A 27,486-nucleotide genomic window follows, 5' to 3' on the forward strand; every position below is an offset into this window, starting at 1 on the left:
ACATAGGGAGGTTTATCTATGTGGACCATATTTGACAAGCACTTATCAATTTCACGTTATTTATCGACATGCACTCGCAGCTGCGTCAGTATTTAGGACCATGGAGAAATCATGCGTTTACCACTGGCGGAAACGGTGTAGCTCGGAAATCCCAGGAAATACAAACTGGTGTAGAAGTATGGAATAGAGGAGAAGGAGATAACTCACATTCGGACTGTGTGGATTGATGTCACTCAATGAAACATTGAGCAGCATGATATCGGATTCACACGATATAATCTAGTTGGCAGGTTACGCTGCTGAATATTTATAATGTTGCGAACTCCTTTCAACTGTGCAGGCTTGTAGACGTCCAGGCACATTGCAACGTGTAGTCTGGTGTTTGTCGAAGTCTCTCTTACTGTTTTAATACGAAACAGCTGATCATTCATTGGCTTATTAAACTGTACCTTTCCATTTTTTTCTGTGTACGCATGTTTTTTTCTGAAAGGAATACATTTAAGGAGCGTCTGCGTTGGTAAACTAATGAACAGCAGGACTTTTTTTTGGAAATTTCAAACAGAAGGAAGTGATCTCATCGGTATTAATTTCCTGTTCTTGAAGATTTCTACTTTGTATGCGTCCTGTCTGAGAACCACTGTTCCACCTTATTTGGGGGAATTAGTTTATTTTTGTTCATGCACGGCAGTTTGTAGCATGAAGTTGGATTGCAAACACACGACTTCCGACTTCATCCTCAGCAAGGATCTGGGCTAGGTGAGTCAACCCGGATCTAGTGTTTGAGTTTTAGTTGTTGTTATTTGTTTAGATATGGCATAGATTATACATGGACGTGTGCATAACTCAGAAAAGGTTGAAACTTCGCACAGCTGGCAAATCGTCACCAATGTTTTGTTAAATATTTAAGCAGCGCTCGAAGTATTTGTTTTTGTTCGACTTGCTAATTTTTTTACGGTTACATGTCGCAACATCAAATCTGAAAAGCTTACCGTAGGGTACTTACGTCAGTGTTACGGCTGCACTAACGTGGGCCAAAACAGGCCTGCATTTACACATGCAAACACTCTGGCAGCAGGGGAACGAATAGTACTTGTTACTGTAACTTGCAGTGAACTTCGCGGTGCTAGACTGTCACTTGGACTACAACATGCAGGAAGTAGGGCTACTTCATGGAGTAACTGCTTGCTGATACCGTATTTATCCTCATTATAAAATTCCCAATGGATCTGGCCTCTGTCGAGCCCTTGGCAGTACTGTAAATGTCAATTGTAATATTTATTACTATACTTATTACTGTAATAAGTAATTAGACTCATGTATTGTGAAGCGGGGATTCTCCCGCACAGTAAGGCGATTTGCCTTCCGACCTTCTAAAACAAGATCACGCTGACAGCGTGTATAGCAGTAACTGCAGCAATGGAGTTAGTGCGATTTCGGGTTAGTCTGGCGACTACTGGACTGTGGGGGTCCAGTAGAAGTGGGGTACCTCGACCACGTTGCTGCATACACGGGCAATAACCTGGAATATAATTTTTGGTGGATACAGAACCCTTTCGCACACTCCGTGTAAATAATGGTAGTCTGAAATTTTTGTGCCACACCGTATATCTGGAAGTATCTAGTGCTGGTCAGAGGCTACAGGTAATAATGAAGCACGCGAACACATGTCTTCCCTTACCAGATACATTTATCAGGGGGCATTGCGTTTGCGAATATAAAATATTTGCTCAGCCAAAGTTGTTGTGTGTCATATTTCGGTTTAATACAGATATCAAATTAGGTACACTGTCGGAGTTTGCAAGTCCACAGTAGTTCTGAACAACATCTCTCATAGTGTTTTAGCTGGGTGTGATGGCTGTGAGTTGTAGATAATTTATCTAAGGCTCTGAATGTTACCCTGATTGTTTTCGGGCACAAAGGAAAATGTGAAAACTTGAGCATATCAGAGATAATGGTTCGATTGCCATAGTCACCAGTTAATTGCTATAATTTAATGCAGGGCGTAGACCCATCTGTATATCTCGGGTCTTCTGTAAACAAACAGCGTATTAAGTCGGCTGCGGTTTGCTCGTTCAGATGTAATAGAATATTTATGGGTGGTGTGGTATTTAGCTGATATAATGATCGTTGTCAGATAACGAGACGAACCACTGACGTTTTTTTATTTTTTTTGTTGCAATAGACTATTTTGATTTATGCCCGTTATTCCTGGTGTATGGACAGGTTTTGGAGGAGGGTCAACCAGATTATAAGTGATAAATGAAAAAAATGGCCTGACACCCAGTCCCCAGCTCTGATGCCAGGTTTTCCCCACCGTAACTGTCTTTTAGAAGACTGCACACCGTATTCCTGACTCTTCTTACCTGTCTTAGTCGTTAGAGACCCCACGCAACTTATTGCAAAGAACAATGTGATTTTCTGCTGTTCTGGCTAAATGCCTAATCAGGCTTCGTCAGTCTGGCCATTTAACCGCCCCCCCCCTCCCTGTTTAATTGGCTAGATAACGCCCACTCTCTCCACCTCAGCTGATGTGTGGTGAGCTTTCTGATGCAAAATGGCTGTGGTGCATCACCCAGGTGGGTGCTATACACGTAGGTGTAGGTTGAGGAGCATCACCCACCCATCCCTCACTGTATGATGCAGGGTGAATGCAGCCCATTGCTCCATCCTTATTTACCAGCCCTCTATTTGCTGCCCTGCCTCTCACCCCACCCCTCGCCCCACCCCGCCCAGGAGGCATGGACAGCTCGGTGACCCTCTGGCAGTTCCTGCTCCAGCTCCTGTTGGACCCCAGCAACAATCAGCTGATCCAGTGGACCAATGAGGATGGGGAGTTCAAACTGCTGCAGGCAGAGGAGGTGGCCAAGCTGTGGGGGGCCCGCAAGAACAAGCCCAGCATGAACTACGACAAGCTGAGCCGTGCCCTGCGCTACTACTATGACAAGGTGAGCTGGGCCAGGTGGAGGTGTCCCGAGGTGAACTGTGCCAGGTGTAGCTGTGGCGTGGTTAGCCATGCCAGGTGGAGTTATGGCAACGTGAACTGTACCAGGTGTAGCCGAACCCGCTTTTGTGCTTTGCTTGTTGTGAGTTTTAAATGGATTTAGCAAAGTAAAGTTGCTAATCATCAGTCTGAGATTGGCAACTGGGAGGAGTATGGTGGAGTCATACTGTCATTGGGATCTGAGATAGGAACCACCAGGTTGTTGTATTGAATGTTGGAACATTGCTGTTGGACCCTTGAGAAATATGAGTGGAACTACTTCTCTGAATATCCTTCTGTTTAAATGGATGTGTGAAATGAAGGACAGATCAATTACCCTGTGTGAGGATTTATGCAAAGAAAAATAATCTCACTGAGGAAAGCAGTCTCTCTTTCACAGCCTCCTCTTAGATGATATTAATTATCTGTGGCTGAAAGGATGGATCCACTTATCAAATAAGCAGCTCAATGAGGTATGATGCCAGGTTATTGAATAATACTATAATTGCCTTCTTTTGTCCACAGAACATCATAAAGAAGGTGAATGGGCAGAAGTTTGTGTACCGATTCGTGTCCTACCCAGACATCCTCAGTGGAGACTTCATGGCGAAGGTGGAGGGACCCAGCAGGGAGGGGGGTGGTGGGGGGGCTCCGCCTTTCTCTGAGGGGGGTGCACCTCCGAAGGACGGGGAGAACCGGGGTGGGGGTGAGAGAGCAGGGATCCAGAGCTCCAGCAAGCCCTCAAGCCGAAATGACTACATCAACTCGGGCCTGTACACCACCTTCACCCTGACTTCACTGCAGGCCGGTACACAGCTCTTCAAATCCATCAGGGTGGAGAACCCGGGGGAGAAGCTAGCCGAGAAGAAGGTGGCACCGGATGCTCCCCACTCCGTCATCAAGTTCGGAACCACGCCGCCCAAGCTCCCGCAGCTCATCCTCATGGAAACGCTTTCCCAAGCCCCGCCCCAGAACAAACCACACCCACCTCAGCAGCCAAACCCACCCCCGCAGCCTCCCCCACTCAAGACTGTGCCCCAGGTCAGTGAAACTGCGATGAAGAACTCTCCTGTCCCACAGGAAGATACCCCACCCGCAGTGGCGACTGCACCCAACCTCCGCCTCTTTGGCCCTACCCCCTCGCTCCCTGTCCAATCACCTTCTCAGAGCACCGTTGCTGACTCCTCCCAGGAGTTGGTCATTGACAGTGACATGGAGTCCATCTCTTCCCAGCCTCCTGAGCAGCATCTGCAACAGCAGGTAAGGGTTGCTCATCCTCTTCACTAGGTCTGTAATCCTTAGTATTTAGCAGGGTGTATTATCCCAATTAGCCAGGAAGAGACTTGGCTTTTGGTGTTCCTTACAGTTATAAGCTTGTAAGTACTCATAACTTTGTAAGTTGCTCTGGTGTAGTTTAATTGTCTGTTAAATGACAGAAATGAGAATGTACAGTTTCACTTTACTGTCTGTAGCATTCAGTCTGCAGAACCCCATGTGTGGAGTTCTGTCTGCAGAATCCTGTCTCTGTTGTTCTGTCTGTAGAATTCCATGTGCAACATTCCGTTGGCTCCAGCAGTAACCTTGCCTCTCTTGCCACCTTCTGTCCTCCCAGAATCCTCTGCTTTCTTCCGCTCAGGACACCGGTGGCTCCGAGCTCGAGGCTGAGAGCTCCCCAGACCAGAGCAGCCGGGGGAGCAGCCATAGCGGGAAGTCCAAGAAGCCGAAGGGCCTGGAGCTGACCCCCACCCTGGTGGTGACCAGCTCCGACTTCAGCCCCATGAACCTGGCCAGCCCCTCTCTGGCCTCCCTCACCCCAGCTTTCCTGCAGGTCAGCGTTCTCCAGGGTCCTTGGCCTCTGCCCGTCTGTGCCCTGCAGACTGTGGGCCAAATGCATGTGTGGGAACCTGTGCTCATGCCAAGTGCAGCCATGACCTGTCCTGCCTATACTCACATTGTTAATACATCAAGCTTGATGTCATTGCTTGGGTTGCTCAGTAGGTGGCAGTAGTGCCTTGGTTGAAAATGATATTCTGTTGTAACACGTGACCCTGTTACAATAGCTGCATGCCCGTTACTTTGACTACCAATTAAATGCATATGTTGCTTGTTTCAATACAAACTGAATTTTTTATGAATTGATTTTGATGTTTGCTGGATGCGCCTAACTGTCCATTGAAAAGCAACACTTAGAGTACATGAAGTCAGATTAGAAAAAAAAAACAATTTCTCATTATTGTGGAATTTTTGATCACATTATTTTAGTATTTATTACTGTTTGATTTTTTGTCAATGGAGTTGCTCCAAGGTTGTCTTTGATTCTACAGATGGTAGTAGTGGTTGCCTCTATCAGTTTGACAATGACGATGCGTGTACGTGTGTGCGTGCATGCGCGTGTGTGTGTGCTCGTGGTTGTGTGCGCGTGTGTGTGTGCGCGTGTGTTTACGTGTGTGTGCGTGTGTGTGTGTGTGTCCACAGACGCCCACCCTGCTGCTCACACCCAGTCCCCTCCTCTCCAACATCCACTTCTGGAGCACGCTCAGCCCAGTCGCTCCCCTCAGCCCCGCCTGGCGACAGGGCACTCCCACCTTGTTCCAGGTGAGTCTCAGTCCATTCCAGCTCTCTCGTTCTCCTGGTGGTTCATGCACTCACTGAATAAGGTACCACTTTGACTGAAGTTAATGGGCATTGCATGGTTTGGAAAAAATATTTAATTATTTCTAGTTTGGCCAGTTACAATGACCTTAGTAGTTCAGACTGCTGAATTGGACTTATGTGAACAGAACCAGCTGGTTCTAATCTGTAAGAGTAGGAACAGCTGTATCAGTTATAATTTTCTTGGTATGATTTTTACAGTCTTTGGTGTGGCTTGGCTAGGGCTTGAGCCCACAAGTGTCTGGGTTGTGCACAGTGCAGGTACTTGCACCACAAAGCAACTGAATTGTTGTAGCAATTGTTGTAGCAGTTGTTGTCACAGTAGCCCCATAAGTAGGTCTGTTTGGCACAATGTTTTTCAGTAGGGCATGCTGCTCTGGTGTTCTTAGACTCAGGTGGAAGGTGGCTGTTAAAGCCCTGCACTACACGATTACCTGTGAGTAACTGTTGTCTGTCCCTTACCTGTCGTCTGCTGTTCTCCAGTTTCCCTCGGTCCTGAACACCCAGTTCCAGATTCCTGTGCACAGCATGGATGGCTCCAACACGCCCACGCCGGCGCCCTTATCGCCAGACTCCCAGAAGACGTAGGAGGTCCCACGAGCCCCAGGGAGAATCCCACGCAGGCTTTCCCTAAAACACCCACCTGCCTCAGCCTGCAGACCCAAGCAGTGCTTCCCACCTGTGGGCTCAAACTGGAAGGATTGGAAGTGTGGAGTCGCAGTGTATTTTGGGGGACTCTCTCTGACATGCCCAGGAGAGACTGCGAGTCATTGGGAATGCTCTCGCTGGAGGTCACCCTCATGGACTTTTTGGAGCCAATGAGGGGTCAAGTCTTGGGCTGCACCTTGCTCCTTCTCAGCCAATGAGAAACAAATGTGTTGGACATCCGAAGGCTCATTCACTTGCTAAGGAATGATTGCCGCTCCTTATTTTTTCTTCCTGTTTTCCTTTTCTCTTTGAAACGGTGCTATGGAAACCAGCACAAGATTCGGTCCAAATGGATCACTAGGGCACAAAGGAAAGCAGATTTTCAAGTGGATCTGGTGTTGCTGTACCATGGTGCCATGTGACTTGGAATAGCCACATTTGCTTGTTAGTGGTGATCATTCTGGATGGAAAGTGACTTGAGACATTTGGAGTTTGAGCCATTTTGTTCTTAGGAATTTCTACGGTAAGAGCAGCTCAGCTGATTATGACAGCATAAAGGAGGTGTTCCAGAAGCCATTTACCCCTTTTCCACCAAGGCAGTTCGAGGGCCGGTTCGGAGCCAGTGCCTAATCTCGAACCAGTTCTTTGCGTTTCGACAGCCAAAGACCCGGCTCTTGGCCAGGAAAACTGGCTCAAGAGCGGCACCAACACTTCGCTGGTCTCGAACAAAGAAATGCTACGTCAGGGGCTGGGGGCAGTATTATCGTGACCAATAAGACTAACTAAAACTTTGTGACCGCCATTTTTTTAAAAAAAACAGAGCTAGTGTAGCGTCTAGTCTGCCTAAAAAGAAGAAGAAAAACAGAGTTTTATTTTTCAAATGTTTCGCCTTTTTGCCAGCCAGCTATGTATTTCTTAGCTGTTTAGTGAGCTACTAATTTCTCACACATTGATGGCTAGCTAGCTAGCGTTCGACATTTGTATCATTGATGTGAGAAATTAGTAGCTAAGCTTGCTTGAGTAATGTTAGCTGACCAACAGCTAGCTAGCCAGCTACAGTAACCTTGGTAACAGTAGCTAACGTTAGCATGCTACTTTCTAATATTGCCATTGACTCACCTACCAATGTCACTTAACATTTGGCTTCACAAAAGGCTAACATTGTAAAAAGTGTAGTGGACAAGTTTGTTTTTTAAAGTGCTGTTCTCTTGTTTTTGTTGTTTGTTCCCACTAGCTTGCAGTGGTGGCTGCAAGCTAACGAAACACTATACTCGCGAAACATTATACTCGCGAAACACCGCAGATTGTATGAAATTTGTGTGCTATTGCGAAAGCTACAGCATGAGATTGTTTAATTATCAAGGATGGCAATTTGAATAATTAAATGGCAAGTAATCCCAAAGCTTTCTCTTAAATGTGTCACATTATAGTTTTCTTGTATTACAAAATTCAAATTACAGAACAGAGCTAGATTTAGTGAAATCGATTTAAATTTCTGAAAATAAACTTTTAGGTTAGGTTGAGTGCAAGGAACAATAACATTTAGAACAAAGACCTCACAAAAGCTGTGATGTGTCATGAGCATTTAACATAATTTAAATCAATAAATTCCATCCATGTTAATTAAACAATCTCACGTTATAGCTTTCGCAAGCACACAAACTACAGACAATCTGCAGTATTTCACGAGCATAATCATTTACTCCATTTACGTGATTGCTGTCGATTATTCAGTGAATTATTTGTTTTATTGTTAATCAAGGAGGATAAAGCGGAACAGGTTGAAAGTAATGATAGATTTAAAGGTAGTGTTTGGGTTTCCCCTGATTCCGGCTCACCAGCCACCACTGCTAGCTTGGCGGTAGTGGGAAAGCAGAGACGTATACAGACGTATACAGTGACGTAATGACGTGGCTCTGTGGTGGCTCTCTAGCCCGTGGAAAAGCAAACCGGTTCTTAGAAGGTTCGCAAGTTGAACCAACTCCGAACTGGCACTAGCACCAGCCCAGAACTAGCACCTAGTTCGCGTTGGTGGAAAAGGGGTATCAGTGGAGTATGAGGGTGCTCAGAATTCCTTCCCAGCTGTTCATACTCCATTTGTTCCTGTTGTCCTTCATTGGAGACCATATATTCCTCACAGGAAAAAGGAGTGAACCAGGGATTATGTAGATAAAATCAGTTAATGTCTTGTGTGAAAGAATCAAAGAATTATTGAACATGAGAACTTTGACTTACCAAAAATATATATTTTTTTATTTATAACTCCTGCAACTGGATTTGAACAGACTAAACCTTTAACTAATTCTGGATTAGGCTACATGCTGTGGAGTTGAGATTGCAGAATGCACAGTATGCACTGTGATTGATCATCATAGTTCATTTGTATTGTACTTTCAGTGGGTGGTTGATGTAGCAATGTATTAGTTTTCAGAGAAATGCAACACAAACTTGCTAACAAGAAGTTAACTGACTTTTGCTTTCTGACTGTGATCCTGATTGTCTTCTACAATGTTCAATTAGTTAACACACTAAATGGAAGGTGCTATATTTTTCTAGACCCCTGTTTGTTGCAGATGTGAGATCCCCTATTGAAGCACTTATTGTTAGCGTTATTTTGGTGACAGCTAACGTTTGTAGGTTCAGACTTTATGCAGATGCCTGCAGGTTGCACACATTAGTTGTTGGCTCTTAAGTCTGCTTCAGTCTCATAGCTTTGGGTTATTGGCTGTCAGTGTAAAATAATATTTGCTGATGATGTCACAATTGGCATTCACTACAGGTGCCATTACCAAAAAGTAATGAATAATTAAAATACCAGAAAAAATGTTTTTTTTTTAATATTAGCTCTTTACATTTGGAGAAACAGATCATCTTGCTTTAGGGGCACAGACCATGTGAAGAGCAGCGAGGCAGTGGTATTTAAGCACCTTAAATTTCACCCCTTTTTTAAATTATTATGGTCTGGCCATTATATTAGAGCAAAGTGATCTTGGTCCTCTTCAACAAGACTCCCTCTGTTCTGTATGGTGCTTATTGTGTAAGCATAATTTCAGTGATAACTGTCTGCTGTCTGGTCTTCCGGTTTGTGGGGGTGGGAAAAGACTCAGTTGACACAACCCCACCGGTGTTTTTCTTATGCTAACGATTGTGGCCTTTAATATTTACCTTTATTCATTTGGCAGACGCTTTTATCCAAAGCGACTTACATAGGTTGCAGTTCTTTACAATGTTATCCATTTATACAGCTGGATATTTACTGAGGCAACTGTGGGTTAAGTACCTTGCCCAAGGGTACAGCAGCGTCCCAGCGGGGATCGAACTGGCAACCTTTCGGTTATAAGTCCTGCTCCTTAACCACTATGCTACACTGCCGCCCTAATATGTAGGCACTTGTGATTACTAGCCCACAGCTAATGGTTGTGGGTCTTTCTCCCATTTTTAAATTGCAGCAGCATTGCCATCACTCTATTCTGCAGGGCTGCAAAATTTGCTATGAGCTAAACCCATGTTTGACAACACTCCTCCACAGCTATGTGTAGCTAGGCATCCATCACCAGCAGAAACCTCTCGGAAAACAAGATTGCCATGTAGCCATTTGTGGTTCCCGTATACACTTCCCAAAGCTGATACACATGTGTGTGGGCACAGTGTTGCTGTGGCTTCCTCCAGTTGCAGTAGAGAGTGGTGCTTCACTTTTGGTTTAAGCTTATTTTTTAAAAAATTTGTAAAAATTAAAGTAGCATTGTGACCAAAACAAACAAAAAAAAAAACAAAACAAAAAATGAATATGCTACAAATACTTTTGTACATAGTTAATATCATTTTATTAGTTTTAGTTTGTGATTGCTTTGGCTCTTCACTCTTGATTTTGTGCTCAGGTTCCCATTTGGAGCCTAATGTTGACACATATCATGAGGGAAATTGCTGAGCTCTCCCTCTGGCGTTTGGCAAGGGTGGAACACAGCAGTCTGCTGGATTGATTGTGGTCCACGGTGTATTATGAGATGGAGAACGAATGGTTTGGTGCCATGACAGGCGTGCTGTAGCCATCTGGAATTTCCTCCATGTTCATGTGTGTCTGTTTCCCCCTTTGGTGTCATAAAGTAGTATGAAAAAGGCCTGTTGTACAGTATAACTAGACAGTACTTACCACCTTTCTACCTTTTTGAGTTCCGTGTTGTTGTGAAGTTGTTTTGTTAATTCTAACAAAGGAATCTATGCACAAAGTTCGTATGCTGCAGTTTAACAACTTATAACTGGACATGATTTTTAGGAATGTTTTTTTTAGGAGTTTTATATTTGCAAGGAAAATGTGCCCCTGCTCCTGCTTATTATTCATGAATAAGAGTAACACAATTTGAAGTTAAAGAGTGAGGTCTGTCTGATTATACAAACCTTTGATAAATATATTTAACTCTTAATTGGTATTATAAAATTCCAGTGCCTTTCACAGAATTTTACTGTATTTAATAATTATGCCTAATTTGGAATGATTTGGCATGTAGCATGTTGATGCTGTTGGTTGGAGCATTGAATTCAAGATTCAAATATGTCAACAAGAGGTTTATTTTTCTACTGGTAGTTCAATTTCCAAATGTTTGTATGATCAGGATCACATTTCACTTTGTGTTTAAAAGAAGAAAATTTTTTTTAACTATATACTGACAAAGATTTTGTAAAGTCAGCAGTATATATGTACATACATATATGTACACACACATGCATACATGTATTAGATTATATATTATTAGTCCTCAAAAACTGTAATTTTTTGTATCTTAAAAACAAAGCTTCTCAATGTTTACATACTTGTTTTTGGGCTATGTACAGGGGATGTGTTTCAATGAGTTTCAAGAAGAACATTATTAAAATGATTTTTTTTTTTTTTTTTTAGAATTTCGACTCCAGGGGTTTGTTCTTTGTCAGAGACAGGTTTAGATTTGACAGTGAAGATCAAGCTAAGAATATTACATTACATCATTGCCAGTTAGCACACACTGTTACCCAGAGCAACTCACAGTGTGGCTACTAAAGAGGCATGAAAAGTTGCACAAATGGAATGCCTCTAACTGCGTATGAAAAAGTGTCAGCGCCAGGCAAAAGCTGGCTGGTGTCTCAGCTGGCCCAAGTGCGACAGGAAGCTCATGCCAAAACACGGGGGCCAAGACAGACAGGTGTGGACGGGACAGGCATACGAGATTACGAGAAATGGGGACAGACAAGCGTCCTGCTGAGTGCGGTTCTCTCACCAGGGTGTGTGTGGTTGGATGATCGATTGAGAGAGAGAGAGCCATTCCCCACACGGCGCAGTAGGTGAACACCACCATTTTGAAGTGGATGTGAGCCTTCACTGACAGCCAGTGAAAGGAGGTCAGGAAGGGTGAGACATGGGAGAATTTGGGGACATTGTGGACCCGCTGAGCAGCATCATTTTGAGTAAGATACAGCAGTTTGATGGCACATGCAGGGAGAGCAGTGAAGAGGGAGTCACAACAGTCAAGAGAACCAAGGGGGCGGGGGGCATATTATTTCAGAAAACAGCATATTGAAATACAGGGTGGCCTAGCCCCTAATTCACACATTTAATATTTAATAATTTAATAAGCCTTTCCCATCCAATGTAAGCTCCCTGAAAGACGAGCAAAGACAGAAACTCAAGATGACATCTTACCGCTGTTTTTACAAGATCACTTACAGGTGATCTCACCAGTGTTTTTTTGTCACATGACCATCTTTCCATGCATTCACAGCAGAGCAGCATTGGATGACCATCTGTGCAGGTGAAAGGTCCAAGGTCCTCATCGTGCGCAGGATCAGAGCTGTCCTCAGATGAGCTTGGGAGACTGTGTGGCCTCTGTGTGACACTCAGGGCCGAGTTCCCATGAACACAGTCCCCATTGAGGCCTGGATTCCATCAGCCACTTTGTTCATGGTTCCACAACCTAGCCCACCCTGTCATATCATGCTCCAGGGGTCCAGAATGGAAAATGAAAAAAAAAAAAATAATAATAATAACAGCAACTGCATTGAACTTGTTGGTAATTATCGCAGTGATTGCAGGTGATGGTCCCGGGAGTGAGATATGACAGAAACACAGGTATGAGCACCTGTAGGTTTGAATACAACCTGTGTGCCCATGTAGATACAGCAGCTGAACTGGACTGGAGATGTCTGCTGTGCTGAGTAAAAGGAAAGGATATCAGGACATACCTGTTCCTAAGAACTGTTGCTATTCCCCAACAGTGGCCCTTGAAAAGGACTGTGCAGAACCCCCCCCCTTAATGCAGGGGGTGGGTGACAGGACAGGGGGAATGGCATTGTAGAGAGAATGGGATACAGGTTTGTGCTTCTCAAACACTCAGCTCAGGTAGAGGGGTGCCGTGGCATTGCATATGTGTTTGTGTGTGTGGGTGTGTGAGTGAAGGGTGAAGGGTAACAGGATCATCAATGTTTTTTTTTTTTTTCCATTTTGGATCTCAGAGTGAGGAACTTCATCAGTGGGTTTAACCCAGCCAAGGTTATTTCCTTCATTACCTCAACTCCTGTGCAGGAGAGCCAATGCTTATCTGCTGATTCTGAGTGAAGACTTAACTAGTGAGTTACTAATTACTCTCTTTCTCCAAAGCAGTCGCTACACCCTACTCTCAGTTTATGAAATGGGCAACTGTGCACAATTTAAGGTCATCTTAATCTTAACAGCACTAGTGTGGTTTGCATTCCGCTCTGGCTGGCAAGTTATTGTCGCAGCCATAAAATAAATTAAAAAAATTTCTTTGTCCCAAAGCCTCCAACTTCACTAACATTCATAGGAGACTGTCCCTAACTTTTCAGTTATTCTGCTCACTCACACACACACACACACACACACACACACACACACACACACACACACACACACACACACACACACACACACACACACACACACACACACACACACACACACACACACACAATCACATAACTTCCACTCTACCACAGTGACCTGAACTAGGACTGATGGCTGTCCCAATATGCTTCACTTGCACAGAATTCTGGGAAGGGTTGCTGTATCGGAGAGCAGTTGCCTCACTCAGGGGCATGATGTTCTGACAAACAGCGCAGGGCCTTACACCGAGATGACTTTGAGTTTGCAAAGCACTCAGGACAAGCACAAGTAGTTCAGCTTCTGTATGGTTTTGTCTGCAGATTAACAGTTACTTTTGCTATGGTCCTCGATCTTTCCTTTGCTTCTTTTATCTGTTGTAAAATGCAATTTTTTTACCTTTAGTGTTGGGCAGTTCCTGAAAAGATAACATTATATAAATTGAAACCACTGCAAGTTTGCTTTCCCTGTGATAGTGTAATCACTGGTTTCTGTATACGCACAGCAATACTTAAACTATTTCCTGAGAGTAAGCAGAAAAATACATGATTTTACATTTCCATAAAGTCTTCAGCACAACCGTTAATGTACATCATCTGATAGAGAATGTAAGTCAGGGAGGTAGTCCTTGATGAGTGATGGCAGCAAATAGAGGATTCCCTGACACTGACACTGCCGTTGCCAAGCAACAGAACTGTGTAGGAAGTTGCACTTCCACTCAAAGGCAATAAATATGCAAAGAGAGGGAGGAGATATATTGTTTGTGGGTCTCTTTAGGGTGTTTCAGAGAAAAACAAATAACAGAATATTACTTGTTTTTTTGCCCTTTACTTAACACTTGCAATACAAAAACAATGATTTTTCATTTAATTTAAAATGAAGCTGGAATACAAAAATAAATCTGCTATTTACGATTCGTGGAAGAAGAAACAGTGCTTTGAAGACAATGACACATAAAAACAAAGGTACCTTAATTTACTCGGAGCAAGTGGAATTGGAAAACACCTGTTTTCTCAGTTTTGATCTTGAATAGGAATATACAGTCCATTTCATTCAGTCAAATACTCAATCATTCGCATGTTAAAACAAGCATTTTAAAAGTGAAGGAGGGAATAAATCATTTGCAATAAATAAGTGACATTCATAGGGTGTCTCTTTTTTGGGGTGTGTGCCTCTGTCCCTCTGTGCTTCCCAGGTGGCGGGGCAGCAGTGGCGCCCCTGTCCGTTTGGAATGTTTGCATCACAGACGTCAGTACTTCCTGTCTGCCTCTTCACTGATTGGTCAGTGTGGACATTGCACAGAGTCCCTTGAGGTGGCGGCATTCCTCCCCTCTCGCCCTCTTCTCGGTCGCCCTCCCTCTCTCACTGCTTGGCGCAGTCTGCTGTCGGTTCTTCCACCATGGCCGTCTTCTTGGAGGTACCTGTGGGATTAACCCCAATTACAGGAGGTGAGAAGCATGAGATGTGTGTCTGTACACAGTTCCCGTGGGCACCTGTCTGTCCGTACACCTGTAAGTACTTCCTGTGCCAGTGTACAATGCCTGTTGTTCCTCTGTTTGTATAGAACTTCTGTGAGTTACTTCCTGTGGGTCTGTACATGATACCTGTAAACACTTCAGGTGTACAGTGCACAATATAGAGTACCTGTGAGGTTGTTCCTCAATCTGAATAAAGCACATATAACTACTTCCTCTGTCTGTGTACAGTCCTTATGAGGTACCTCCTGTGTTTGTGTGTACACTTCCTGTGATGCACTTCCTGTGTACATGTCTGCATTACCTGTGAGGTAGTTTCTGTGCATACGATGGAAGAGCAGCAGGCCGAAGAAGAGCGTGAAGCCGATGCAGCCAATGATCATCCCGCAAAGCAGGAAGCTGTAGCTTCCCTCGCTGTGGATGACCTGCAGAAACAGGTGCACACATTCAGTATATAGTATACATACAATACACACACATACTCACATACACACACACTGTGGAAGACCTGCAGAGAGAAACAGGTACATGCAGTCAGTATACACTGTACATACAGCATGCACACACACATGCACACATGCAGTATATGGTTTACCACACACAGACAAAGACACACACACACACTAAACACTCTCTCTGTGACAGTTCTCTTTGGCAAACTGTCTTTATTCTATTTAGGAAATAGTTTTTAAGCAGGTCCACTCAGCTGTGGGTCCATGGCAAGTACAAGGGAAATTTCTTACCGATCCCACCAGAACCTGTAGGACCATCTCCCCTAGCCCGGCGCTGGTGACCAGGACTGTAGTGGCACACCCTGGGAGGAGAGATGGTAGGTCATTAACCTTATGGGTATACTATTAGGAGCAGTGCATGCTGGCACACTAAAAAGCCAATGTCACAGTTAAAAGAGAATGTTCCACTGACGAACAGTGTTTGACGGTGAGCACAAGCATGCATTGCTCACAAACCCGCATCACCCCCACGATAGACTAGCACTGAGTAGGTGTGAGAATAGTGTTCCCTCTATTGAAAATTACTGCCTACACCCCTCACAAGCTCACCAAAAAACCTACACCCCTTGTGAGCTCACCAGGTTGAATTCAATACCTCAGCAGCTAACTGTTGTTTTGCAGCTAACCAATATGATTGAAATATGATTGGAATTAGGCATTACATTCTAGATTCACCCTATCCAGGCCACACCTCAGCCCCCCTACCCAGTCGTTCCCCTCCTCGGCTACGCAGAGTGAGTGGCGTACCTTGGTAGTCCAGGATGTCCTCGGTGTAGGCCAGCATGCAGGGGAAGATGCTGCTGAGAAACAGACCCAGCAGGCAGGTCCCCACAAACAGGAACACGCTGCTGGTGTAGAAGATGAGCAGCAGTAGCACTGTGACGATCACACCGGCCTGAGAAAAGGGGAGAGAAAGGGGGGGGGGGCAGAGAGAGAGAGAGAGAGGGAGACAGCGAAAAAGGGAGAGAAAGGCAGAGGCAGAGAGGGCAGAAAGAGAGAGAGAAGAGGGGAGAGAGAAAGAGATAAGAAAGAGAGAGAAAAAAGAGAGATGAGGGGGAGAGAGAGAGAAAAACAGAGGGAGATAGAGGGAGGGGGAGAGAAAACAAGAGACAGGGAGAGAGAGAAAGGCAGGGGTAACAGGGGGAGATGGTGGTTAGGAGACCTAAGGTCGACAGTGTGACTTTGTTACTCTAATGTGTCCTAAATGAGAACATGAGAGCATAATGGTCTTTTCCAGGTCAGGGTGAGAGCACTTACAGGTTAAGGGACAAGCCACTGCCTTTACTGCTATCTGGCTCTTACTTTGCTAAGCAAATAACAGTTATATTAACAATAAGATGACGAGTGAATCACAGGCCTTACCAGGTTGACCATGAGCAGCCGAACAGGCTGGAACCGGTATGACAGAGGAATGGAGACCAGCCGCCCCGCAGTGATGGCTGCCCAGAACACGCTGGCCAGGTAACCTGCCGTCTTGTGAGCCAGAGACATGGGAGGAGTCACAGCATAGGTGTACACAAAGCCAGCGTACGCCCCCTAGAGGAGACAAGCAGTAGCACAAGTTTGATTGGATGAATCATGTTGAACGGCCATCACTGCTCCTCTTAGCCTTTTTCCTTTTTCAGCAACCATATCATTCCACCAAACAAAGAATCTGGTCTCCTAAACGGAACTTTGGTTTTAGCTCGGTGACACTCACCACAATCCCATCCGTCATGAAGAGGACCATCCCACCAAGTATGTGGATACCAAAGAAGGATGGGGGCAGACCCCGCAAATTCTCATTCTGACAGCAGCTGAACAAGTCCCCATGACCTGGTCAAAATCGGAGACACACACTTAGAGAGAATCATCTTAAAGCATATTTTATGAGAACTTCATTAGTGCAGTCTTGTCTTTTGCATTTTTGAATCATTGTAAATTAAGGTGTAGCCATTGTCTGCACACAGGCAAAGCAGTGCTGTACACTGCTTTGCTTAAGAATTTGCAAGTAATCACAGAAAAAGGCAGAGGTTACAGCTCCAGTATGGCATCAGCATAAGGTACATGGTTATGCTTGTTGTTACCCCAGATCTTTCGTTGCTTCGCCATACATTATATTTAGCTCATATTTTCTCCTTGTTTGAATCAGAGTGTCCAGCCATGCACTTTCCCAGGACTGAATGCATTTTACAGGGCTCTCTCACCCCCAGCGTCCTCCTTGGGCTCAGGCTCCTGGTCACCTGCCCCTTGTGTTTCCATGGCGAGCTCGTCCCGGTCCAGCAGGCGGGGGCTACCGCTGCCACAGCACGGGATCAGACGCTCCCGGTACATCAGCACAAAAACCGCAATGGGCACAGGCAGCTGGGGTACGAGGAGGGGGGAGGGGTGCAAGACCAGTCAGACACACAGGTTTACTGCAGCAGGAGTACTTACACACACTCACACACTCTCACTGCAGCACGAGCACTCATATGCTCTCTTTCTGCAGCGAGTGCTTACACACACACACACTCACTACAGCACGAGTATAACTGAGGCATTCACACACTCACACTACAGCAGGAGCATAAATGAGGCGGTCACACAATCATGGCAGCAGGCGTATAATGGCACCGTTTGAACATACTTTTACTGGAGGAGAATGACGCAGTGAAGCGTGCACTGCAGCAGGAGGAGTATGACACCGTTACTGTGACTGAAGCAAATGCACTGCTACTGGAACAGATCAGAGGCAGGTACAGAGGCAGTCACACGCACTCAGTTTTGTGAAAATCCAACCCTGACATAAAACAGTAGCTCATGTGGTGAGCTTTCTTCTCTCCGTCTCCTTATTTATAAGGATCCCAATTTCAATTATGCATGACAGGGATTTGCCTACGGCAACACCATATGCAGATGTTTCTCCAAAGCGAAATAAACAAACTGAAAGAAATGAGTTTAACAGCGTTCCTCTCACTGCCACAGATCCTGGACCTGTCTGCTCTCTCTGCGTGATTACACTGCGGCAGGATCTGAAGTGTCTGTTCAGGAAAAACGAGGGAAGGAAGTCAAAGTGCTGACACAGCACAGTGTGGAGGCAACCCTGGGCCTTTAAACAGGTGTGTTGCACTGAGTGTCAGTGTCCCGTCTGAGATAGTGCTTACGAGGACGTTGTTTATCAGTCTGTCCAGACAGTAGCTTCGGTATGTTTCGAGGATTATTCCAGATGTTTTTATGAGGGAGATGTGAGATTTTTTTAAAATGAATCATTGAGTAAGTAAAAAGTTTGCCATGTCTTTCTTAGTCCAATCACAATTAAATAAATTACTTTTCAATGTATAGACAATGTACCGTAATCTGACAAAAGTTACAGTTATTTACTCAACAACCCATGCATATCACATAGTTCCCTGAAAGAAAGGGCTAATAGAGAGTGCATAACTCTCATTTCAAAGAACAGCCTGCGTTTTCCCACTGGCAGTGGAAAGGTTTGAAGAGCACACGCAGGCCCACGAGTGGCTGAATTATCTACGACCGCAGTTCCACTCAATTTGGTTACGGGGTCTGACTCACAAGCAGAAGAGAGCCGCAGCGGAAGAGCCTTCCCCGAGGCCCGCACGTCTCTCCCTGGTTTTACTTTGCTGTGCGCTCTGACATGACGCCCACATACACACTGAGCACCGAGCACAAATGAGACCAGCTGCTCTGTTTCGCTGCCTTCCAGTGAGGCATCCATCTCTGCGTTCTCTGCCTTGAGCCAGTGTCAGCACCTGACCCAGGCCTCCGGTGCAGTCATTAAAATACACCCTCACTCCAGCACGTAACGGCCTCTGTCACAATGACGGCCTTGTTTCAAACGCATTCAAATTCTGCGGCCACTGATGGCTCTCCCAGGCTGATACAGCCGCACACCTGACACTGGAGAGCTAACTCTCTGAGTTCGTCGCCGGGCAGGTTCCAGAACAAAGGCCTTCGAGACACTTCAGACTGTGAGTGGTACTCAGCAGAGAGAACACCATGTTCATGTAACTGTAGGTGTAACCATTCCCCCCCCTGCAAGCCGGATCTTTAGAAGGAACACGCTGAAATGGGGACTGTCTGTATCTCTCATAATAATGCAAACTACAAGCAACTTTTCATCTCACAGATTAATGTATTTTATGGATAAGTGGCTGACAGCAAAATACAGCGAGCGGCAAAATGTATTTTGACCAAACACGGATCAAGTCAATGGGGGAGACTTTAATCAAACTTTAACTTTAACCAGACTTTAACTGGAGTCTAACTGGCATTTCCAGCCAAGAACATTCCCTGGGTTTTGCTGTGTAATCAGAGCCCCCCGGGATGCTTTCAGAGGACTAGGGAAAATGAGGTCTCTTACATTGATGAGGGCCATGATCCAGAAGGCGTAGGACACGCTGGTGGTCACCTCGCCCTCGGTTGGGAGCGTGTACTGGGACACATTGTGGGCGGGGCTGCCAGACAGCGTGTTCCTCAGGTGGTGCATGATCTCCGTGGCATTCTCCGTGCTGTTGCCCACCACGCAGTTGGTCTCCGACAGGAAGGGGTCTGCGATCAGAGGGCTCACCAGCGCCCCGAAGCCGATGAAGAAGTGCAGGGCCTAGGGGGAAAGCAGGATATCAATGGAGGAGAGGAAAAGATGTAGAAAACAAATGCTAGGCTAGGAGGGAGACATCAGAATGATGTCAGCTCTAATGATCCTATCCAGATGTAAGGTATAATGCCTTGCATAAGGCCTAAGTTATAATGTACTCCTCAAATTTAAGTGGCATAATGTTATGCATCTGCTAACCAGGAGAGTTGCAGGGCTGAATCCCAGCTGGAGCATTACTGTCATCATGTGTGAATTAAATTGCTTCAGGAGGCATCCAGCTGTCTAAATGGATTATACTTAAGCTCCTCAGATAAAAGTGTCAGCTAAGTGATGAAAAAACTTTATGCTCAACTTTTTATTTTAATATTTAAATTTTAATATTTCCCCGGTACTCCTCCCAATATCCCCCATGTTTATTTAATACATGTCATATATTATTTCCTTTCAGCGGCAATCATATCCGCTGAATTTGCTTTGCGGGGCAGAAACTCCCTCCACATCCATAGTCTGGCTACTTTGGCAAAATCATATGTGCAAATTATACACCTGACTCTGTTAGACAGTCATAAAAAATTTTGTGTGGGAATCTGACTATTCATGTAAAACTCCCAAGATGCAACTGTGGCTAAGGCAAAGGCTTTGGGCCTGGAGGAACATGAGATGCAAGTTGCTCGCTCTTTCCAGAGCTGAAAGAACACTTGGTATGAGAGGTTACAGGGGACTCAGACACCCCAAAAACCCTGCCCTCTGACCTGAAGGAAGACAGCAGAGTCCTTCTGGTAGATCTTCACCAGCTGGATGTTGGCGATGGTGTCGATGATGCCCATGGCCAGCCCGGCCACTGCCATGGCAACGGCCAGCAGCAGGACATTGTGGCACAGGGGGATAATGGCGAAGACGACGGAGATGATGAGGGAGGAGAGGAAGAGAGCCGACAGGGCACATAACAGCCTGGGTGGGGGGGAGAGAGAGGAAGGGGGGGGGGGGGGAAGAAGGGGAGAGAGCAACATTATTTCTATGTTTTTCATTACAAAGAAAATAATTGTTACCACATTGGTTAAGCTTTGACAATATGTACGGGACATGTATACCATACCAACAAAGGATTTTGAATTAAACTAAAAACTTGTAATCAAACTTGAAACAAACATTCAGACTCTTCAACAGCAAAACTGTCACACGACACATTATAACATAGGCACGTGATTGTAAAATAATAATCTTTGAAAGAATATAAGTCATAGCTCTAATACCCAGTCTCCTCTTTCTAAACTAAAGCCTGCTGAAGTTGTGCACTTTGACTTTGTGCCATAACCACCATCAAAGCAAAGGGTCTGCTGGAAAGCTTTCAACACATTTATCCCAACATTAGAAAGATAAAACAGGTGCTCATTCCCCTTCAACAGCATTCCTCAAAGTTAATCCAGCCGACCCTCCCCCCTTTGGATTCAAAGGCTGTAACCTGAAAGCTAGCGTCTGAGTTCTGATGACAGGTAAGAGGGGCACGCTCCTCTAAACCGTCTTTTCTGACCAGGTGCGTGTTCGCAGGGGGCTGAAACTACGTTGACATTGCAGTCACCTTGGCTCTGAGAAACACCTGTTTACCTATGTGAGTTTATCAAGCCAAGAGCCGCTAACAACTCGACAATGGAAGTCCTTCAGAGCCCGTATCTGTTTAGCCAAGCTGAAGCTGACGCGTTACGGCGGTAAGTCTGAGAAAATGACCCCCGTTCTCTGTAAAGGTCAAAGCCTTGAAAAGGTGAGTAAAGTAGGCCACAGAACGACAATGCCTCGGACTCCTTTCTTCTCCCGGTATCAGCTCTGGGAGAGTTCAGGTAACGCCGCTTTGCTAAAAGAGCCCTCGTGACCAGCGTTTGCGTTACGGATCCCTCTCTTGTTTTCTGTTGTATTTTTTTTTCCGCTCTCAGCCTTATCAGTACAGGGTTAATAATGCGATATCTTCAGCGATTCTGAGGAGGAACAATAAACACACTGTGTTGCTGAAAGGGTTTGCGGGGGACTTGGGCTGGAGTTGCCAGGTTTTATTCTTCCGTGCATCATGGAAGTCCAGGACATGATTTCAGAATATCACTTCTGAAAGTAGACTAGGCTCCCAGAGTGTGTGTTGTCGGACTGCAAGTCATTACACAAACCATGGGCAGCTATGAAAGCTCCGTCCCACCCCATTTTTTAAAGTATTAAAAATGCAATTCTATGCAATCTTAACAATAAACACTGAATCTGAATAACTCCACTGGTTCCCTGTAGTAAATATCGTGTATCTTGTGAATTTTTTTTCCATAATTTATTTGGTAGGCTTGGTATCCCTATTTTAACAGGATTCCTGCACATATGATGACACAAAAGCAGTTTCAATAATTTCTTATTTAATACATTTTTAAATATGAATTTTATGTTTATGTACATCAATGGTCTGTTTTATTTTGACACCTACATCTGTGCTGCAAAATGAATTGCCCAACACACACAGCAAATGCTGATAGATTAATTAATTGATATGGAGCCAAGATGATTCATGTTATTTGTATCATTTGATGTACATATTCTTCAGGTGGGTTCCAAGGCATCCATTTCATGCTCAAGGCCAGATGAAAGACTCTGATGTGCAGATTTCACTTCCATTTAAAGGTGAACATTCAGATAAGGGACAAAACTGCACTTTGTCGTGAATAAATACTTCAAGTTTGGACAGCTTATCAAAGATGATTAATAAACGTACAGCAAACATAAGTGTTTTCATATTGTTGCGCATTTCTCACCGAAGGCTGTCTGAGAACCACATACATACACAAGGCAAGTAAATTAACACCGCAGATGAAAATTGATCTCAAACAATTTATGATTCAAATTATTTTTGTGGTAATGATTTTACTGGATCCCATGTGTTTTGGCAGGTGACCTTTACAATACTGTCATGACATTATCTTGATTGTTCTCGTCCTAATCCCCCCTTTCTGGGTACTTTATCTACATGTTTGAGAAGAATTGGCAGCATTATACCACGGTGGAACACACAACATCTACACTCTTAGATAAGCAAACTGTGTACAAGATCCAAACTTATGTGAAAAATAAAAGACAAGGGTTATGTACAAAATGCATAAAAGTGGTCAGTCTAGATCATATGACATCAGTATAGATGCCAGTTGCACTCACTAAGTCCATCTCATGGTCTTCAATTTGTCCATCACATTGTTTGGATCAGTCTGCAGCATTCCACAGCAGCAGCAGAACAGACCTGAGCCTGTACAGGCCATGGGAAGCCTTTTGTTTCAGGAGGAGACGACTAAATCACCCAGATTCAACCCAACCGCAATGCGCTCTTTTTCCCTTCACTTTGAGTTATTATGTTTAAGCCAGGAGGCATTATTAGGCCATAGTCCTCCAGAGCAGAGTGAATGTGTACTTGCTAAATCTATGCTCCCTCCCCCCCCCCCCCCCCCCTTCCGAGGGCTACAGTTTGCTTACCATACAACAGTCCTGGTTGCAGGGCTGTTTTCTGGGTTAAGACATTTTTTTTTTCTTGTTTGAATGCTGCAGCTACAAGAATATCTTTTGGTTCAGAGTTATACCTTTATTTAACTTTTGAGATGCTTAGCAAACATCACAAGTTTGGCAGTCCCTGAAATGAACTGAAAACTTTGTGTAGCAATCTGCGAAAACGCAGCACCTCATTTAATCTGTTTCTCAAAGATAGGAGCAAAGTTCAGTGCAGCTAGATTAAGTCTGGCTCTCGGCTCGATGGAGGCTCAGAAACTGGGAAATCTATAGGAAGGTGTTTCTCAAAAGTGTAAATCTTCTAAACATTACAGCTATGATGCTCAACAATTATTGAATGGATGCAATTTAACCACACCAACAGACATTTTCAGCAGAATCAATGACAGATCCATCTGTAAGAAAATTCCAGAAGCCTCAATTCGGTGAACAGGGACTGTGTGATTCAGTCACAGCCGGATGGTACGAAATTCACCTGCCTGGTTACACAACATATGGCACCGAGTACCCCCCTGGGGTCGGGCATGGGAAGGGCGGGGGCTTGCTTCTACCCTTCAGCTAGCTTCTATAGCCCGGATGTGGCTACGCTACAGCGCCAAACGGTGGGGGAAGATCGTCTGTTTATCTTGGCTCGGCCAATGGGATATCTCTCCAGATTCCAGCCATCAAACTGTGAGGGTCATGTGATCGCAATAACAAAGCACAGAAGAATAAAAGAGAAGGTTTGGTGGAGGAAAACAAACCCCAAGGTTTTACAATTAAATTACTGCACTGGACGTGATCCCAGGACCAACACCACAGCTCCGTGCATCCTGCTCCCTGGGTTAAGTAGCTGATGGGAGAGCTTGTGTCATTATGGATGGCTTCCCAGTTTACTGAAAAAACAGATCCAGTGTCCCAGCGAGTGAGAACAACACATGATAATCACTCACTTTCTGTAACTATTTGCTTATCTGCATTGTCTAGTTTGTTTTCTTTTGGATATTGGGGAGATTCAGAAAACCAAACCGCAGTTAATCACTGTTTTCAAATATAGAAACGACTATTAAATTGAAAAGCATCCCAAGAAAATTTGAGGATTCATCTACTGACCAAAAACCCCCCAGTAATGTTGTACAGGTTAGTTCCATGCCATCTTTGTAACAGTGATGCAAATTATTACAGTATTACAACTGAAGGATCAGAAAAACCTAAATAACACTGCAGACTGTCAGATAATGTGTATTGGGGATTCTGTATACCATTGCTGATTCAGACCAGGCATAATAAAGTTGGAACATGTATGGTGCTGACAATGCAGACAGTGCTCATGGTTCAAGTTAGTTGGTGCACGTAAAAACATTCAAAACTACACACTGGGGGACGGGTGGGGGGGGTTTCTCCCGTCCTTTTTGTATATGGGTTAAATGCAGCCTGAAATTAAACGAAAAGCATGATCAAGTTTTCCCCGTTTCGCATCAGTCTGCACCGGCGTCACGGGGGAATAATGTTTAAATGTCAGATATAACTCTGTAATTTGGTTACGTTACACTATAATCTCAAACAGGACGCTCAAGGGGAAAAAACGGTCTCATTCACTGTGACTACAATGCTGTTCGCGCTCAAGCTCAGAGTAAAATAATACTGTTCTATTTATTTATTTCTTTGCTTAGAACCCACATATCCTTTATAGTAAGTTCTCGAACTCCTGCCGCATCCCTCGACATGCAGCCGATGAACTAGTACCGCATACAATCGTGACTATGGCACCCTCAGCATCGTGTAACCCCTTCCAGCCTGCGCCAAATGCCACTTACGTTCTCTTGAAAGCACCTCCAATCGAACTGCCGATGAGCAGGCAGAACTGCTGGGAGAAGAAGACCCAGGTGATCTCCTGCAGGGTGGACTGCGTCTGACACCGCAAGTCCAGAATCGTGGGGCCCAGGAACGCTATGCAGAGTCCAAAGCTGAAGAACACGCTCCAGTACGTCAACGTGTGCTGACAGTTCCGTTTGAAAAGCGTTAAAATCCGCTCGTCCACTAGCATCGTGGCAGGAGAGAGCCTTTGCGGACTCTGGAACTCGGGTGCGCTGCCCCTCTTCGCGGAAAGCCCGGAGGATGATAGAAACGCCTACTGGTGCAACCGTGCACGGTTCTTGTCAGGTGGTGCCTCCTCCGTACAATTGCTCCCCTGGGCTAGATGAGCGAGACTTCTTGGCAGTTCAGATTCAAGGTGACAGCGAAGTTTCACTGTGGTCACTTTGTGGGCAGCCTCCTCACAATTAGGCTAGCGCTAACGCTGAAAACTTGTGGACCTCCTTTCGGCACTCCTCTCGTTTCCTGTTTCACCGCTATACCGCCTTGCGGATTCCTGCGCTTTTTCCAAGTTGGACAGGTGGACATCGCGCGGACGCGGTATATAAATCAAACCAGCCCCGCCAATCCCCCGCCCCTAGGGTTTCCACCTGTAAAAGTGTGATTTTTTAGTTAATGCGTAAAATGGCGACTCTCGCACTGATAAACTAAGCAGCCCTTCTAAAATGGGTAAATAATTCCCTTGAAGGAAATCTTGTCGAATGAATGTTTGAAAGGTCTTTTGTGTAATTCACTCTCTTCATCCTCCTGACCTCCTGGGGGTTAATCAGTTCCAAATCTCTGTAAAACGGAGCTTCCTTATTATGCAAGGGATGGTGGGGTTCAAAATTAAATTTTTATCTGTGCTACATGACTTTCAGTACAGCACCATTTCCTTTGCATTTTCTTTATGTTTTCTGACGATTCAGAAATGACAATGTGGCCGTTGCATATTTGCCCATTTGAAATGACAGTGTCTTACATGGTGATGTTGAATTCACCATTGTTTTTGTGTTTGCAATTTCAACATGGTCATTAAAATATGTAATCAGATCACAAAATAAATAAATACATGTCTCACCGGCAAAGCCATTTAAAGAAACAATATAAAATAAACACTGAATGCACAATCCACACAACATTAAATCAACAAAACCCACAAACCAACTGCTTGCTGAATGACCCCCCCCCCAGATACATTGTCTTTGACTCCTGAGATGTCCATCCAGAACAAACACAGTGGGTCATTTAATACCAGCTAAGCCAGTACAGGGGAGGTTTGTAGCCCACTGCTGCTGTATTCAGTATGAAAAAAAAAAAAACCCTGGATGTTGGGTCAAACTGAGATCAGACAAGAAATTTTAAAACTTCTCCTCAAACAGGGCCCCGATCCACTGGAGGACCCAAGACTGAATTTGACAACTGTTATCACTTGAGAAATAACCCACTGTAAGAGCCTTCCACCGGGCCAGATTCACCATGCATGCGTACGCTCATTTTTGTGCGTAGACTACAGTGTGCATATGATCAAAAATTACGAAAATTTTGGGACTGATCAATTTCCTCTTACCTGGAATTTGTTCCTACGTACGAACGAATCTTACATTTGCTTCAGCCCACTTGTACCACATACATAAGGACACAAATTTCACCAAGACGTTTTTATTTGCCATTCTGATAAATTTGTACAAGTATCAAATATATGCATGTGAACAAAATGACCCTTTGTAGTTGAAACACATGAAAACGCCATTCAATTAACAATAAACAAAATATACTAATTGAATATACTAATATAACTAATTGAATCAGTAGGGTTCTATTGGCATTAACTTACTTACCGAATTATAATTTCGACTCTGTTTATCCTGTAGGTGACAAAGGTTATGTGAAGAAAAGTATTTGATTGGGCTTAGGTAAACGAGGGAAACAAGGTAAGATACAAAAGTCAACCCACACATCGTCATTATCTGGGACTACAAAAATTTCAGCAAAAGAAACAAAGAAAATGCAGGTGAAGTAAGCCTCCCCATTGCGGAGGGAGAAGTGCAAATTAGCAAACGTATCGGTCAAGTGACCTTCATCAGTGCTCTTCTCTTTTACATAGGGTTATGTTCTAAAAACCTGGCTGATGAGACTGCTGGTCAAACCACAAGCACCACGGAAGGTTCTATGTATGCAAATTTTCTTGGTAATTAAGCCCGCTTTTCGTGTGCTAAAAGTTGCTGGATGTGTTTGGACACAACAAGCGGCACAATTTCATACACAGGAGAGAGGGTGTGCGAGATGATGTTGACCCTTGTCTCCTTCCACCATCATGGAGTATGTAACATAGCATAGATTATTTGCCTTGATTGAGTTTGTTGGTGGCATTAGAATGGCATTGAACTGGAACGGACATCTGTATTACTGCTGATCAGCTTGAC

General features: G+C 44.5%; 2 protein-coding genes across 3 annotated transcripts; one reads left to right on the forward strand and one right to left on the reverse strand.

Moving 5' to 3' along the window:
- The first annotated feature begins 539 nt into the window (after positions 1–539).
- On the forward strand, positions 540–6,359 carry LOC118780821 (ETS domain-containing protein Elk-4-like). 2 transcript variants are annotated; one of them, XM_036533537.1, is made up of 6 exons: positions 540–756; positions 2,734–2,945; positions 3,506–4,240; positions 4,593–4,808; positions 5,456–5,575; positions 6,116–6,359. In XM_036533537.1, the coding sequence occupies exons 2-6, from the start codon at positions 2,739–2,741 to the stop codon at positions 6,218–6,220; spliced, it is 1,383 nt and encodes a 460-aa protein (XP_036389430.1). In that variant the 5' UTR covers positions 540–756; positions 2,734–2,738; the 3' UTR covers positions 6,221–6,359. The 2 variants fall into 2 exon arrangements, with proteins under 2 accessions (XP_036389430.1, XP_036389431.1); XM_036533538.1 differs by having other exon boundaries at positions 4,617–4,808.
- Positions 6,360–14,033: 7,674 nt separating this feature from the next.
- On the reverse strand, positions 14,034–25,576 carry mfsd4ab (major facilitator superfamily domain containing 4Ab). The gene is made up of 10 exons (XM_036533894.1): positions 25,024–25,576; positions 20,461–20,659; positions 19,475–19,714; positions 17,319–17,475; positions 16,832–16,947; positions 16,495–16,668; positions 15,880–16,027; positions 15,364–15,434; positions 14,925–15,045; positions 14,034–14,566 (listed from the first exon to the last, which is right to left on the reverse strand). Exons 1-10 carry the CDS (start codon positions 25,251–25,253, stop codon positions 14,508–14,510), a joined length of 1,515 nt encoding a protein of 504 aa, XP_036389787.1. The 5' UTR covers positions 25,254–25,576; the 3' UTR covers positions 14,034–14,507.
- Positions 25,577–27,486: the final 1,910 nt, after the last annotated feature.

The sequence above is a fragment of the Megalops cyprinoides genome, chromosome 7 (assembly GCF_013368585.1).
Source record: "Megalops cyprinoides isolate fMegCyp1 chromosome 7, fMegCyp1.pri, whole genome shotgun sequence".
Classification (NCBI taxonomy): domain Eukaryota; kingdom Metazoa; phylum Chordata; class Actinopteri; order Elopiformes; family Megalopidae; genus Megalops; species Megalops cyprinoides.

What these genes read in the sequence shown, in the direction of transcription:
- mfsd4ab (XM_036533894.1), bottom strand. Translation starts at nt 25,253, where the DNA reads ATGCTAGTGGACGAGCGGATTTTAACGCTTTTCAAACGGAACTGTCAG. An exon ending in GGAGGTGCTTTCAAGAGAAC is followed by an intron (nt 20,660 to 25,023) that starts GTAAGTGGCATT and finishes CCCCCCACCCAG; the next exon opens with GCTGTTATGTGCCCTGTCGG. An exon ending in GCCCAAGGAGGACGCTGGGG is followed by an intron (nt 16,948 to 17,318) that starts GTGAGAGAGCCC and finishes GATTTTGACCAG; the next exon opens with GTCATGGGGACTTGTTCAGC.
- LOC118780821 (XM_036533537.1), top strand. Translation starts at nt 2,739, where the DNA reads ATGGACAGCTCGGTGACCCTCTGGCAGTTCCTGCTCCAGCTCCTGTTG. An exon ending in AGCAGCATCTGCAACAGCAG is followed by an intron (nt 4,241 to 4,592) that starts GTAAGGGTTGCT and finishes CTGTCCTCCCAG; the next exon opens with AATCCTCTGCTTTCTTCCGC. An exon ending in TCACCCCAGCTTTCCTGCAG is followed by an intron (nt 4,809 to 5,455) that starts GTCAGCGTTCTC and finishes GTGTGTCCACAG; the next exon opens with ACGCCCACCCTGCTGCTCAC.